Source organism: Mustelus asterias, chromosome 20 (genome assembly GCF_964213995.1).
Source record: "Mustelus asterias chromosome 20, sMusAst1.hap1.1, whole genome shotgun sequence".
Classification (NCBI taxonomy): Eukaryota; Metazoa; Chordata; class Chondrichthyes; order Carcharhiniformes; family Triakidae; genus Mustelus; species Mustelus asterias.
In genome coordinates, this window is record NC_135820.1 from 31,791,882 (window position 1) to 31,807,374 (window position 15,493).

Here is a 15,493-nt window from a genome sequence, read left to right on the forward strand (position 1 = left end):
CCCTGACAGGAGGATTAAAGTCATGATGTGGAGATGCCGGCGTTGGACTGGGGTAAACACAGTAAGGAGTCTGACAACACCAGGTTAAAGTCCAACAGGTTTATTTGGTAGCAAACGCCACTAGCTTTCGGAGCGCTCGCTGCTCCTTCGTCAGGTGAGTGGGGGGGGCAACATCTGTCTGTTCTCCAATGAACTTAGGCTCCGCCCTCTCCCTGCCCCCTGCTCCCTCCCCCACCGGCATGAAATTCCCTACTGCCAGAACAATTGTGTAGGAAAATTGCATATGGTAGTTCACTGAAAAAAACCCAGAGTGGAACACTCTGGTTTTCAGACTTTTGTGACACTTCAAATTTTGGGGGAAAATTCCACCTGCTGTGTTGGTTACAATATTATTTTCTCCACGAGTGCTGTAAAAGATACAAACAAAGCATTGTGCTGAACTTTGAAATGAGAAACTTTGAATTAGAAATGTAAAGCTAAATTTTAACCTGGATATTCAGAATACTCAGTCAGTATTTCCATCGCTAGAACTATTTTATTGGCAAAACTTCATGCCCTGGCATTCCAGACACTGCCTCTTTAAAAAAATATTTAATCAATAGAGTAAAGAAAAGTTAGCCTCAGGACATTGTTAACCATTAACTGAAGCATGCCAGACCAAACACAAGCCACACTGGTCTAAAATCAGCATTGTAAATCAATGCCTTGACCTCGTTTGCTAAGCAATGTGGTCCGACTCTGAACTGCCCTTAAACAAGGTCAACTAGGAATGGGCAATAAATGCAGGCCAGTCAGCGATGCCCATGTCTCACAAATGAATAAAAAAAAGGAAACCTTCAGTGTTGTCCTGTTGCCCATCCTCATTATCATTGTAAATCTGACTGTACTAACTTGAGATGACTCAATGTAACAACTAAAATATTTATTGACCGAGAAGAACTATATATAATTAAGGGTTTAACAGCACAACTATACGGTATAGTCCCAACAAGACCCTGACTCCAACTGAAGTTTTCCAGCCCCGAGAATGCGCTCTTGATTGGCCCGGCTTCATGCGCTCACGCTCCATTTCTTCCGGCCTGGTCATGTGGATTGTGCTTGATCGCCCATTAAAGCAACCATGCTGCCATACTAACATAATCAAAAAGAACCCAATCATCCAAAACACACTTGAGCATTACAAAATGGAGCTTACTTGCAATTACTTTTAAATGTACACAGAAAGAAACAACTCTGTATCAAGCAGAAGTGGCTGAAATATAGAATTGAAGGCAAAAAGTCAAAGCAGAGATGTTTTGTGGTTACATCAATATAAAGTTGAATTGTGTTATTTATTGGCTTTGAAGTTAATGTGTAGTGGCTGCTGTTAAGTCAAGTCAAATGGCTCCTAAGAACCATGTTGAAGGAAACTGCTTATTAAAATTAAAACTGAAATACCATATTTAGCGTAAATATAAAGCTATATAGATGTACTTCTGGGATGTACTTCTGAGGCTGTATAAGGCTCTGGTCAGACCCCATTTGGAGTATTGTGAGCAGTTTTGGGCCCCATATCTAAGGAAGGATGTGCTGGCCTTGGAAACGGTCCAGAGGAGGTTCACAAGAATGATCCTTGGAATGAAGAGCTTGTCATATGAGGAACAGTTGATGACTCTGGGTCTCTACTCGTTGGAGTTTAGATGGATGAGGGGGGGGATCTTATTGAAACTTACAAGATACTGCGAGGCCTGGATAGAGTGGACGTGGAGAGGTTGTTTCCACCAGTAGGAAAAACTAGAACCAGAAGGCACAATCTCAGGCTAAAGGGACGATCCTTTAAAACAAAGATGAGAAGGAATTTCTTCAGCCAGAGAGTAGGGAATCTGTGGAACTCTTTGCCGCAGAAGGCTGTGGAGGCCAGGTCATTGGGTGTCTTTAAGACAGAGGTAGATAGGTTCTTGATTACTAAGGGGCTCAGGGGTTATGGGGAAAAGGCAGGAGAATGGGGATGAGAAAAATATCAGCCATGCGGAGCAGACTCGATGGGCCGAGTGGCCTAATTCTGCTCCTATGTCTTATGGTCTTATATAAATGCTTCCAGGATCATATCTCAAATAAAGATGACAATCTATGCTCACAACTGCTGTCACATCAGAAATACACATATGCTCAGACTTCTACATCACGAAAGGACAAAGTGAAACACACCAGGATATACAATGAAACTCACCTCGAGAAAAATGTGGAAAGAGTTCAATGAGGGATCCATTCCACATGAACATCCCAGTTGAATGTTTAATCCAAATTTCAAATGTTACGCCTTAGGAACACAGCTGATTACAATAGAACAAAGATGCTATTCACTGCTTCATTCACCCCAATCTACACATCAGCAGAGTACTCTCTTCCTCTTCATACCTCTCTTACCCCAAGCCTTCTTCTAAGCTCACCTCATCTTCTCGCACGATATTACCGGACCATTCGGCCCAGATGTTAGGTTGATTTAAATATTTATGATGATATTTTAATATTATTAGTGAGTCCCAGGTGCAATTGTCCAGACTCATTTAACGACAATGCCAGTGAAGGTCCTCACCGGTGAGGGTCATATATAGTCGGCACCAATGGGGACCTGTTATGACTGCCTCACTAGTGGGACCGAAGGCCATTGAAGCCTCTCCGGATAGTCGGGGGCAGGGGTGGGCATTGCCCCATGGCACTGTCAGCATGGCACGCTAGCACTGCCCATCAGACACTAGACAGTGCCAAGGGGGTGGGGCCTAAGGGAGGGGTGGGGCCTGAAGGGAGCAGGCCCATGATGGGGGCAGGGCCATGACAGGGAGATGGGGGTATACACTGCATGATGGATTGGCTGGGGTGGCAATTGGTCGGGATGGGGACATCAGGGCCAGCGATCGGCTGGGTGTGTGAATGGGGGGGGGGGAGGAATCAGGGCTTATGATTGGCCAGGGAGGATATCGGAGTCAGTGATTGGTCAGGGGCGAACAGGGCCAGTGATCGGCTGGGGTGGGGTAGCGATCAGGGAGTTGGTGTGCAATGTCAAGGGGGAAGTTACAGATCTCCCAGTACACTGTGCACACTTGTGCAGTGTACTGAGAGATCAGGGCGCCTGCACAATAGCGCCCCTAGCAGTCTGCAACCGGCTTGCTGGCGTGAAGCAACTCCACAGAAGTTGACACAAGTGCCGACAGATACAGAAATCAAGAGGTTCCTCTCAGTGCTTCTATGCTTTGCTATAGGGTGTGCTGTTGAAGTTCCCTCCAGACTGCAATCCCTATGCAATCAGTGAACTGATGAAAACCTCCACTTTGACTGTGTTAGTCTCAATGAAAAAATCCTTGAAAAACAGTTGCTGTGAGCTTCAGTGGAGTAATATCAGTGACTAATTGTTCTGCCATTTTTAACATTGCAAAATCCAGGCCATTTTTTAATTTGCAATTAAGTTAAACTTCTGACACCACTAACACCCTGCACTAGCATCGCCCATTGGGCAGTGCCAAGGTGACAGGGACTAAGGGGAGGGGGCAGGTCTTGAAGGATTGGGGCCATGGGGCAGAGCTATGCTGGGGATGCAGGGATGGGCACAGTGATTGGGGGGTGTAGCGATGTGGGCCAGTGATCGGAGGGGTGCGGTGATCAGGCCAGAGATCTGGGGGGGCAATGTCAGCAGTGGGGCAATTGGAGAAGGGGCTGATGTCTTAGGGGGCAATATCCGAAGGGGCAATGGGGTTTTTGGGGGGGGGGGGGGGTGAGAGATCTTTCAGCATACTGTGTACGCTTGTACACATCGCACTGGGAGATTGGGGTGCATGCGCAATGGTGCACCTGCAGCTCAGCAGCCAGCTCCCAACATGATTAGGCTCCATCCACTCCCCCTACTGGCGAGAATCACACTTTGCCTCTTTTTTTCTAAGTGCCATACAATTGTGTCTGGGAGCTCACCCTAAAAGCTGGTGAGATTCTCCTGAATTTTCACACTCATTCAGCACTTAGAATTTCTTTGGTAAGATCGCATCTATTGTTTCTCATACAGAACTTGTTAAATGCCTTTTGAAAGTTTGGATGTGACATATTGTAACGTTTTCCTCAGACTACTTGGATTGTCACTTCCTTAAAGAAGATCAGGCTGCATCTACCCCTTCTGAATTCATGCTGGCCACTGTTCACTATGCTATTAATATTTAGACAATGCTCAAAAATGTTCTTGATGAAAAACTGCATTTTCTTTAAAAAGAATAACCAGGATTAATCATTCTTGTTTTCAACTTCTCCCTCATTTGAATATATATATATAAATATACCTATTTCCCAGTCCACACTGAAGGTCATTATTTGAGACAATATATGGGAGAACCAGAATATTATAATGGGAAAATGCGAGTGGTTTTGAATCAGAGTTAATAAATATAGCACATGACTTGATGCACCGAAGGAGCCCATAAGGTTGAGTCGTGATCTAACTGAGGTGATTAAAATGCTAAAACAATTTAATAGAGCAGATACAGCAAAGTGATTTGCTCTTGTTGGTGAGGGAATGGATCTAGAACAAGGGGCCAACATGCCTTCCCCTGTCCCCAAAAGAGAGCTAGAAAATTTATACATTTCAAAAATAATAAATTATTACATTCATTAAATGATCTCCTAAGTTGACAGAAACCTAAATAGTAAAACTGTTACTATATATTTTTATGAACAAATTGAGAAGATGACACCAGAAGTAAAACTCTCCCATACATTTTTTATCTTTCTCTTTAAAAAGAACCAACTCACCAGGCCCCACCTGCGCTGCATTAACTTTGAGTGAGATAGAGTATTATATCAATCAGCCTACTAAGCTTGTTATTGTACAACAAACTGAAAAAGATATGAGGCCTGCAATAGCAATGGTCTTCCTCCACTTTTCCTTAAACAGAAGATAGTAGTGATAATAATTCATGCTTAAGTCTTTGCAACTTGCCACTGTGTAACACTTTTTCTACATCTATCATAAAACTGTTAACCTTTGAGGATGAATGTCAGCACATCATCACCAACAATGCACTATGGATCATAGTCCCAAGTGACAGATAATGTCAGAACCATCAGTAGGAAATTACTATATGCTCCTAATGGCAGATAGGAATGACAGAAAAAATAGAACCGAATAAAGTCAGTTTATAAATCAAACAATAACGGTAAGGTAATCTGCCACAAATTCAAATAAATAATTTAAAGGGTTATAAATTGCCCAAACATTGCTGCAGATTGAAAGCATATTGGGTTTGGATCTTACTGTCAGCAGCGAACTTTGGGTAGACTTCTGCGTGGCCAATTATGCTAATTAGAGAGTCATTTTAGCACCATTATAAGCACTACTATAGTAGAACAAAGATACTATTCACTGCTTCATTCACCCCAATGGTAATGAGTGACTGACATGCAATCTCACGCATGATTTACTGAGCTCCACCACCATCTTCCCTGTAACAATGGGAGTATTCAATTTCTTCATTAAGTCTAAACTAGGGAGTATAATTTAATATATTTAATTCAATGTAAAATCATATCCAGAAAGTAAAATAAAGAAAGGATTAAGGGCAATAAAACGAAACATTTAAAATGTTTACAAATCTCCAACAATAATTAGATACGAAGGAATGAAACGCTGTATTGTAAAAATCAATTTTCAGTGCATTGATGTTATTTGGCAGTAGTTAACACTTATCGTGACATTCATAATTAATCTATAACTGAATGGACAAACATTAACTTTTTCTAAGGTATTACGTATCTAATGGGTAGGTGTTATAATTGCATGTGTTTCATGCAGACTCTCTCAGTAAGGTACCAAAGTAGCTAAGCTTCTGGAAGCACAGAATAAATTAGATGGCAACTTCTTGATTTCAGCGTTAACTGTTTTTGTGCAAATGCTGGTAGCTGTTGTCTGATTTACTCCATATAATAGTAAGCACTGAGAGCCTCAGCATTATTCCCACTGCAAAAATCAATGTCCCAAACTGCCATTCAGATCAGCTCCATTATATGAAGCTGTGATGTCATTCAATTCAAAATACTGTATGGATATCTTCAAAATCGATTCAATTTTACCCCATGTAAACCCAAATTTATGATAATAACACCATCTAGTACTCTAGTGGTTTGGTTCATGGTGCTAAATTTAAACACAAGTAATGAATCTTGATATGAACAGTGAATGTTGTCATATTCTTTAGTAGTAACCATAACAATGGCATGAAAAATTCAAATGTTAAGAACTTACAACCTACATTTTAAAAGTAATATTTTACCTGTAGATTCAATCTCATTACTCTCAAAGCTGTGTAAAAAGTCAGGGTCACTGTTTGTTGCAGCTGTTTCGGTATAGTCCTCATCTGCTACATCTGCATCTCCAAAACTCAGTGTCCCACTCAGGCGCGCAGATAACCCCTCTGTGTCATCATCAAGTTCTGATCTTTCAGGAAAATCTTCCACTGCCTCCTCAGTTGCGTTGACTTTTCTAACTGTCTTTCGAAGCCTGTGTAAGATTTTTGAAGCCATGCCACCGTACTCTGCAAGGAACATCAAAAAGACATAAAAGGCACATTCTCCAGTCAACTATTTATAGAATATCACAGTAGAACATAAAAGGTGAAGTCAATGACAAATTAAAGCATCAATGTACAGAACACAGGAAAGGCAGCAACGTGTGAGAAGGGATATTGTAACATGAAACTCAGTGTCAACATGATCTATTTCATTTAATGAGTGGATGACAACAACGTAACAATATGGAAACAATCACAGTAACATAATGTCCTGGGGGAATAACATTAACATACCATACGTCCCTGGGAGGGATCACAGTAACATATAATACCCGGTTGGGGGGAGGGGAACTATGGTAACATACCATACCTCGGGAATCACAGTAACATATGGTACTACCCAGGGGGGAATAACGCTAACATATCATACTACTCTGGGAGGAATCACAGTAATGTACTGTATTAACCTGGGAACCTCAGTAACATCCCATACTACCCTGGGGAATCACAGTAACATACCGTATTTCTCTGGGGAATTACAGTAACATCCCGCACTACTCTGGGGAATTACAGTAACATCCCGCACTACTCTGGGGAATTACAGTAACATCCCGCACTACTCTGGGGAATTACAGTAACATCCCGCACTACTCTGGGGAATTACAGTAACATCCCGCACTACTCTGGGGAATTACAGTAACATTCCACACTACCCTGGAGAATAAGGCCATAAGACCATAACCCATAGGAGCAGAATTAGGCCACTCAGCCCATCGAGTCCGCTCCGCCATTCAATCATGGCTGATTTTTTTTCTCATCCCCATTCTCCTACCTTTTCCCCATAACCCCCGATCCCCTTATTAATGAAGAACCTATCTAGTTCTGTCCTAAAGACGCCTGGCCTCCACAGCCTTCTGCGGCAAAGAGTTCCACAGATTCCCCACTCTCTGGCTGAAGAAATTCCTCCTCATCTCTGTTTTAAAGATCATCCCTTTAGCCTGAGGTTGTGCCCTCTGGTTCTAGTTTTTCCTACTAGTGGAAACATCCTCTCCACGTCCACTCTATCCAAGCCTTGCAGTATCCTGTAAGTTTCAATCCTGGGGAATCACAGTAATATACCGTACTACCCTGGGGAAATCACAGTAACATCCCGTACTACCCTGGGGAAATCACAGTAACATCCCGTACTACCCTGGGGAAATCACAGTAACATCCCGTACTACCCTGGAGAATCATAGTAACACAGAATCACAGTAACATACTGTACTACCCTGGGGGAATCACAGTAATATACCGTACTACCCTGGGGAATCACAGTAACATACCGTACTACCCTGGGGAAATCACAATAATATACCGTACTACCCTGGGGAATCACAGTAACATACCGTACTATCCTGGAGAATCATAGTAACACAGAATCACAGTAACATACCATACTACCCTAGGGAAATCACAGTAATATACCGTACTATCCTGGGGAAATCACAGTAACATCCCGTACTACCCTGGAGAATCATCGTAACACAGAATCACAGTAACATACTGTACTACCCTGGAGAATCACCATAACATAACTAGGGAATCACAGTAACATACCGTACTACCCTGGGGGAATCACAGTAATATACCGTACTACCCTGGGGAATCACAGTAACATACCGTACTACCCTGGGGAAATCACAATAATATACCGTACTACCCTGGGGAATCACAGTAACATACCGTACTATCCTGGAGAATCATAGTAACACAGAATCACAGCAACATACCCTACTACCCTAGGGAAATCACAGTAACATACCGTACTATCCTGGAGAATCATAGTAACACAGAATCACAGTAACATACCGTACTACCCTAGGGAAATCACAGTAATATACCGTACTATCCTGGGAAATCACAGTAATATACCGTACTACCCTAGGGAAATCACAGTAATATACCGTACTATCCTGGGGAATCACAGTAACATACCGTACTACCCTGGGGAATCACAGTAATATACCGTACTATCCTGGGGAATCACAGTAACATACCGTACTATCCTGGGGAATCACAGTAATATACCGTACTACCCTGGGGATGAATCACAGAAACATACAATACTATCCTGGGGATGAAACACGGCAACATACTTGGGGAGTCGCAATGACATACCTAATTAGCCTGGAGATGAATCACAATAACATACCATACTACTCTGGAGAATCATAGTAACATGCTGTACTACCCAGGGAAATGACAGTGACATACCATATTATTCTGGGAAATGGCAGGAACATACTGTACCACCCTGGAGGAAGAATTCACATTAACATACCAAATTACCAATGGAAATCACAGTACTTTCCTGTGGGGGACATCACAGTAAAATACCACACTATTCTTGGGAATCACAGTGTCATACCATAGTACCCTGGATGCAGTGGAGGGGGGGGGGGGGGAAGAGGGGAAGATGGGGTACTGTACAACCACGAGGGTCAATCAAAATAACCTATTCCACTAGCTTGGGGGTATCATGGTAACATTCTCCAGCATCTGAAGTTCAGGAGTGCATGGTGAAATCACAGTATCATACTGTAAACCTGTGGGGGAAATCACAGTTAAAGTAATACTGGAGAGAATGGGTTAGGGTCTTGTGTGGGGACTGGGATATTCACAGCAGCATTACATACTGCCCTGGGGTTATCACAATAACGTACTGTATTACCCCGAGGTCATAATCACAGTAACATACCCTTTGACTGCAACTTCCAACCCCACGACATTTACCACTGAGAAAGATAAGGGCAGCAGATGTATGAGAACCACACCAGCTTCAAGCCAAACACCATTGTGACTTGGAAATATATTGCTGTTCCTTCACTGCCGCTGGGTCAAAATCCTGGAACTACCTACACAGCACAGGCTGCAGCAGCTCAGCATCTCCTTCTCAAGGACAATTAGGGATGGGCAATGAATGTTGACCTAGTCAGCTACACCCACAACCAACGAAAATATTTTAAAAACCGTACTACTCTTGAAAGGGAGTAGCGGTTCTGCAGTAACATAACCACCCTGGGGATAAACACACCAAATCAGGGAGCCCGGTGATCAATCCGGACTGAGGACATTGGCTCAGATCCATTTCTGTGTCCAGTGTGACTGAGCCCAGGCCAATGCCCCGGTTGAGAATAGTGAAGGATTAATTACTGGACTATGGAATGCACTGCGCTCACTGAGCTATTCAGAAAACTATATCCTCAATTGTATAGCCACAAAATCTTATTTTTTAAAAAAATAAGCACGGAAGAGGTAGGAAGAGCTTCTGGAAAACCTGTTGATGTTTGTCTGTCACAGGTGTGAGTGCAAATGATCCAAAATTCCCAAGCGCATCACTGACAGACTGGAACAATAAACATGCCACAACTCCTCTCGCCAATCTCAAAACATATTCCCGTGACTACGCTGCTGTGTCTTTGACTGGAAGATACAAATGAATTATCAGAACCCAGTGGCTAGGTTTATTTACATAGTGTCAGTTCTCTATCCGTGACAGGTTGCCCAACATCCAGGAAAATAGGCCCACGGGCGGTGAGGAATTCAAAGGAGCCTGAGTTTCGTGAACCGAGACAAACTTCCACTGCTCGCACCGCGTCTCTCCGGGAGAAGAATCCCGCTTGTTAGTCGATGGCGTCTCTCAAAGATTCCCGGCCCGTTTGCACTGCACAAAACTACACAGCAGTTCAGAGTTAGCTCCGCCAAAAGCAGCTCCTTCTGCATTCGCAGTGATTTGTACTCTCAGCGAGAGAGAGGGAAAGAGTAACAATCCTGCCAGCCAAAAACATTGAAAGAATCAAAAGTTGCAGTCGTTGGAAGTAACTTTTTCAGTGTTTATCGGCGCTGAGCAGACACGGCAGGGAGTTTCCCCTGTAAACTTCGGACTGGTGCTACTGTGAATGCTACTGGGCGGCTCCAGCACTCTCTTCCCCCTCCGCCCCAGCCACTTTCCGGGATGGGGCTGCACCTCCTTCACGCTGCACCCTCTTCCTTCTTTCTCCGCCGCCGAGCACTGACACCGACTGGCCTGAGGGCGGCAGGGCAGGAATGGCAGTGAACCCAAGCGGCCACAAAAAAGGGGAAACTTGGGAGAAAAAGACGGGTCGGTGTAAGAGTGAGGGGCCGGAAAACCAGGCACACTAGAGAGAGCACGCCGGAGTAGAGATTTTAACGTGGAGAAAAATTAATCCACAGCAGCAACTGTAAACAAACAGTGCAGGAAATTGGGGTGAAACGCACAAGTCTTGCACAGAGCAAGCTCATTAACAATAAACTGAGGCAGGCCTTTGTGTTATATAAAATGTCCAATTCGAAGAAGTAAAGTAGTTTAAATGGTCTTCCCTCTGGAGTTTTGCTGGCAGACCCGCCCGGGCGTTGTACAGACAAGCCCCACAATCTGTGTGGGCTGGTAAACTCCGATGCCAAGTCGGATTATTAATGGTGAAATGCATGTATACAAATAACGATGCCGTTTCATGGACGTGCTTTGTGTCTCTTAGCTTCACCCTTTGCCCTTGACACGTATGCAGGAATTTCCTTTGACTTCGGGGCTGGGAGAGGAGAGAAAGGGTTTGGGTATGAGTTTTCCCAGACCCAATCAAAACTACTAAAGAGTTTCAAATAACTGTAGATTAATATGACAATTCAAATAAAGCAAACAAAGATAAACAGAGCTTGACTGGCAAAATCTCTGAAGCAGAGAATCTAAGCGCATGTGTTAGTCCATCATTAACTTTGTCACTGTGCATTGCCATATACTGGTGCAGACTTGGAATGCGACTCCATTAATCATTTTTCGCTGGACAAATTGCAGCTGTTTCTATGTTCTTTAAAACAATCCAAGAAATGTTCTTTGGAAAGAAAAAGTGAACATTGATTTGGCCTGAATTAGAATATTGAAATGTGCCCACGTTTGGTCTTCCTCACCTGGCGGCTGGTACTGACGTTTTGGGAATGGATACGGAGGAGGGACGCTAGAATGATGTCCACTATAAACCATCTTCGTTAACAGTGTAGGTTAAAAGAGTTGGGATCACACTTGACACAAGTGTAGATTTAGGGATGACCTGAATGAGGTGCAAAAGGTAATGGAGGGAATAGACTGTGTTCTAAATGACAGTCTGTTCAGGTTGGAGAGAAGTAGGAGTCCCAATTTTAAGTTGTGCAAGGGGCCCAATTTTACCATTTTCATTCTAAGTGCTGAATCTGGGCGTAATGCAGATCTGACTTAGAAATCTGCTTTCCGGTGCCCCCATATGCTTTCAGCCATCTCCAGTCCCATTCGCACGATCGGAGCTCTGAACTGCGCATGCGCAGTTAGAAAAAAATTTGAAAAAGTGTGCCCGTGTCAAATTGCTGCTGGGCCGCAGAAAGTGGAGAAAGCATCCCGGGAGCGACAAGCAGGAGCGAGGGTGCACACATACATCACTGTCCCCCTTATACAACCCCCCCCCCACTACCCACACACATCACTGTCCCCCTTATCTACCCACCCCCACTACCCACACAAATCACTGTCCCCCTTATCCACCCACCCACTACCCAGACCGATCGCGACCCCTGCCCCACTCCCCCCCACCGATCGCCCACAGAGTGGCAGTGGACCACCCTGCCCCCCCGTCCCCCACCAGAGATCCATCTGATCCCCCCCCCACCCCACAATAGATCCATTTTACCCTCCTCCCCCCCCCAGACAACAATCCAGCCTCACTCACCACCACCCCCCCCTCCACACACAATGATCTGGCCTCACTCATCCCCCCCAGAGAATGGCCTGGCCTCACTCCCCACCCCCCCCCCCCCCGCTCCAGAGGAACATCTGACCCACCTGCCCCTCCCTCCCCACCAGACAACAATCGGCCCTCTCCCCCCTCCCCCCCAGAGATACATCTGACCCGCCTTCCCCTCCCCCCCCCCCCAACCAGACATCGATCTGGGCTCACTTACCCCCCTCCCCCCACCCCAACCAGACAACAATCTTACCATTGCGTCGTGCCTCATCTGGCCTCACTACCCTCACCCTCCCCCCAACCAGAGAATGATCTGACCTGCCTCCCTCCTCCCACCCACCACGATCTGAGTCAGGGAGCCGTTGGAAGCTCTGAACGCACTCTTCAGCAGCTGGAGCACCCGATTCAGACTTTTATTCAGCAGGTCCATTACGGCGTGGTTCCGGATTGGCAAACACGGTGGTAAAGGGGGAAATGCTGATAAAGTTGGGCGGGCAGTTCATTAATTCAATTTAAATGCATGCCGTTGCTCCCGTTTTGGGCGTGAATCGAATTGCCGCCATTCCCGGGTTTCGGTAAAGTTGCAATCTGCGCTGACGCGGTGCGGATCGCGTTAATGGCCTCACACCCGACTTTACCACGTCTTCGCGCCCGAAAACGGGCATGACGCAATGGTAAAATCGGGCCCCAGGTCTAGGTTAGATGTCAGGAGTTCGTTCTTATCCCCAGAGAACGGTGGAATGGTGATATAGATTGTCGCCTTGTGCAGTGGACGTTGATTCACTGGATTCTTTCAAGTGAGTTGAAAGGTCATTCACGAGGGAACATATGTTCAAGGCGAGGGGCAGGAGGTTTAGGGGGTGATGTGAGAAAAACATTTTTACCCAGAGGGTGGTGACGATCTGGAATGCTATGCCTGAGAGGATAGTAGAGGTGAATTGCCTCGCATCTTTTGAAAAGTACCTGGATGAGCACTTAGCACATCATAACATTCAAGGCTACGGGCCAAATGGGATTCGGTGGAAGGTCAGGTGTTTCTCGCATGTGGGAGCAGACTCAATGGTCCGAAGGGCCTCTTCTGCACTGTATGATCATATCAGAGCTTAAACATTTCCTGGATGGGGTAAGTAAGGTAAGTATTGCACATGGACAATAATCAGGGACTGAAATTTCCTGGACACTTTGGCTAATCAAGAGTGGAAGAGAGGGATTTCCTAATTTTACTCAACAATATTTGGCCCTACCATTTCATCTATTTTTTCCACATGAAAATACCTTCTTCTGTGAGAAAACACGCAGATAAAACTCAACCAAAAAAAAATTAAAATCCTCCCTGCAATCTATCCCCTTGGCAATCTGACATACCTGGAATGCCCAGATAGCAATTAAAACAAATAATTAACAATTCCTAATTCTGTTCTTTGGTTTGAAAAGTATATGGATATGTTAAGACCTTCTCTTGTTTATCAGTTGGTTTTCAACCTTGCTCTGAAATTGGGAAATTACATGAATAATTTATATCACTAAAGGGGACAACTACAATCTTACCAGACTCCTTGGTTCTATTATGGAACTAGGAGACAGAATCACCTCCCATTTATCATTTTCACACCTCTTCCTTTCATCCCTTTGAATCAAATTGGACTATCCTTTGAATGGAAATTATCTTACGGGTGTTTACTAACACCCCTCCAACCTAGGTTTTGGCCAATTTATCTCACATTTAAAAGTTAAATTTCCAATGTATGAGTAATAGAATTGGACATTTTCACAACAAAAGATAATTTTGAATAGGACTGAATTGGTGAAAGCTTACAGGATAAAAGTTAATGTAAAAAAGAGAAAAATTATGAAGATTGCAAGAATAATGGTGGAAAAGTAGAGCTCAAGGTGAATAAATGGTCAATAGTTGGAATAAATATATCACAATTCAAGTACCTGGGAAACATCTTATCAGAAGATGGTCATTGCCATAAATAATTCAGAGTTAAAATAGCAATGGCAAATAATGCTTTCTCCAAACATAGAATTGTTCCACATTAGAATGTGTAGCAAACTTAAGAAATCTTTATCAGGACTGTGATTTGGAGTGGCTTTTTGTATGGAGCTAGGATGTGGATCTTAAGAAAAGCAGATATCCAAAACAAAAACCCAAAGTGTTGTGAAATGAAAAAGGATGGAGTAAGTCAGTTGAAAACAACACAAAAGCAATAGAAATGTTCTTCAGGGAAGATGTTCTGGAGAAGAAAAGATCATTAGTTCGTCTTGTTAAAAAGAGACAACAATGTTAGAGTGCCCATATCCTAAGGCATGGGAATTTGCTGACTGAGGTTATTGAATGGAGAGGAGAGGGAAGTAGATCAAGAGGGAAGAGAGAAAGAATGATAACTTGAAATTTAAAATAGGAGGTTCCTACAAGTAATTGAAGAGGAAAATACAAGGCCACAAGATCTGGATCAATGAACAAAAGACCTGCCCTCAGGCAAATTACTTCTAAAATGTACAAGGCATCACAATTGTGCAGAACCAGCTCAATAGATCGAAGGCTCTTTTCCTGTTGCCATTGTTGGTATATTCCTTTTTAAAATGTATATACATTTCAAGGAGTTTTTAAACCCTCTGAATACTTTCCCACTCTATGTGTGTATAAATAATCTCTTTTTGTGAGCAATAGGGGTGGCACGGTGGCACAGTGGTTAGCACTGCTGCCTCATAGCGCCAGGGACCTGGGTTCAATTCCAGCCTTGGGTCCCTCTCTGTGTGGAGTTTGCACTTTCTCCCCATGTCTGCGTGGGTTTCCTCCGGGTCCTCCAGTTTCCTCCCACAGTCCAAAGATGTGCAGGTTAAGTTGATTGGTAATGCTAAATTAGCCCTAGTATCGGGGATTAGCAGGATAAATGTATGGGGTTGCAGGAGTAAGGCCAGGGTGGGATTGTAGGTGGTGCTGGCTCAATGGGCCGAATGGCCTCCTTCTGCACTGTAGGGATTCTATGAATAACCTATATTTATTCAGCACATTTCATAACCTTAGAATATCCCAAAGAGCCAATTAAATACTTTTGAAAAGTAAGTATTGGTATAATGTTAAAAATGTTGCAATTGGCTTCCATGCTGCAAGTCTTTCAACTAAAAACAAAATCAGCAACCAGAGCATTTGTATTAGGTGTTGGTTGATGGTTAAATATTGACTAGGATAGC

At 43.9% G+C, this 15,493-nt stretch overlaps 1 protein-coding gene across 1 annotated transcript in view; it reads right to left on the bottom strand.

Moving 5' to 3' along the window:
• snx21 (sorting nexin family member 21) overlaps positions 1–10,673 on the bottom strand; it is a 38,979-nt gene extending 28,306 nt beyond the window's left edge. Inside the window, exons 1-2 of the mRNA XM_078236391.1 lie at positions 10,039–10,673; positions 6,288–6,548 (exon numbers count right to left, since the gene is read on the bottom strand). Coding sequence (XP_078092517.1) covers positions 6,288–6,537 — 250 coding nt within the window. The 5' untranslated portion in view covers positions 6,538–6,548; positions 10,039–10,673. The remainder of the gene's footprint in view (positions 1–6,287; positions 6,549–10,038) is intronic.
• Between the last annotated feature and the right edge of the window lie 4,820 nt (positions 10,674–15,493).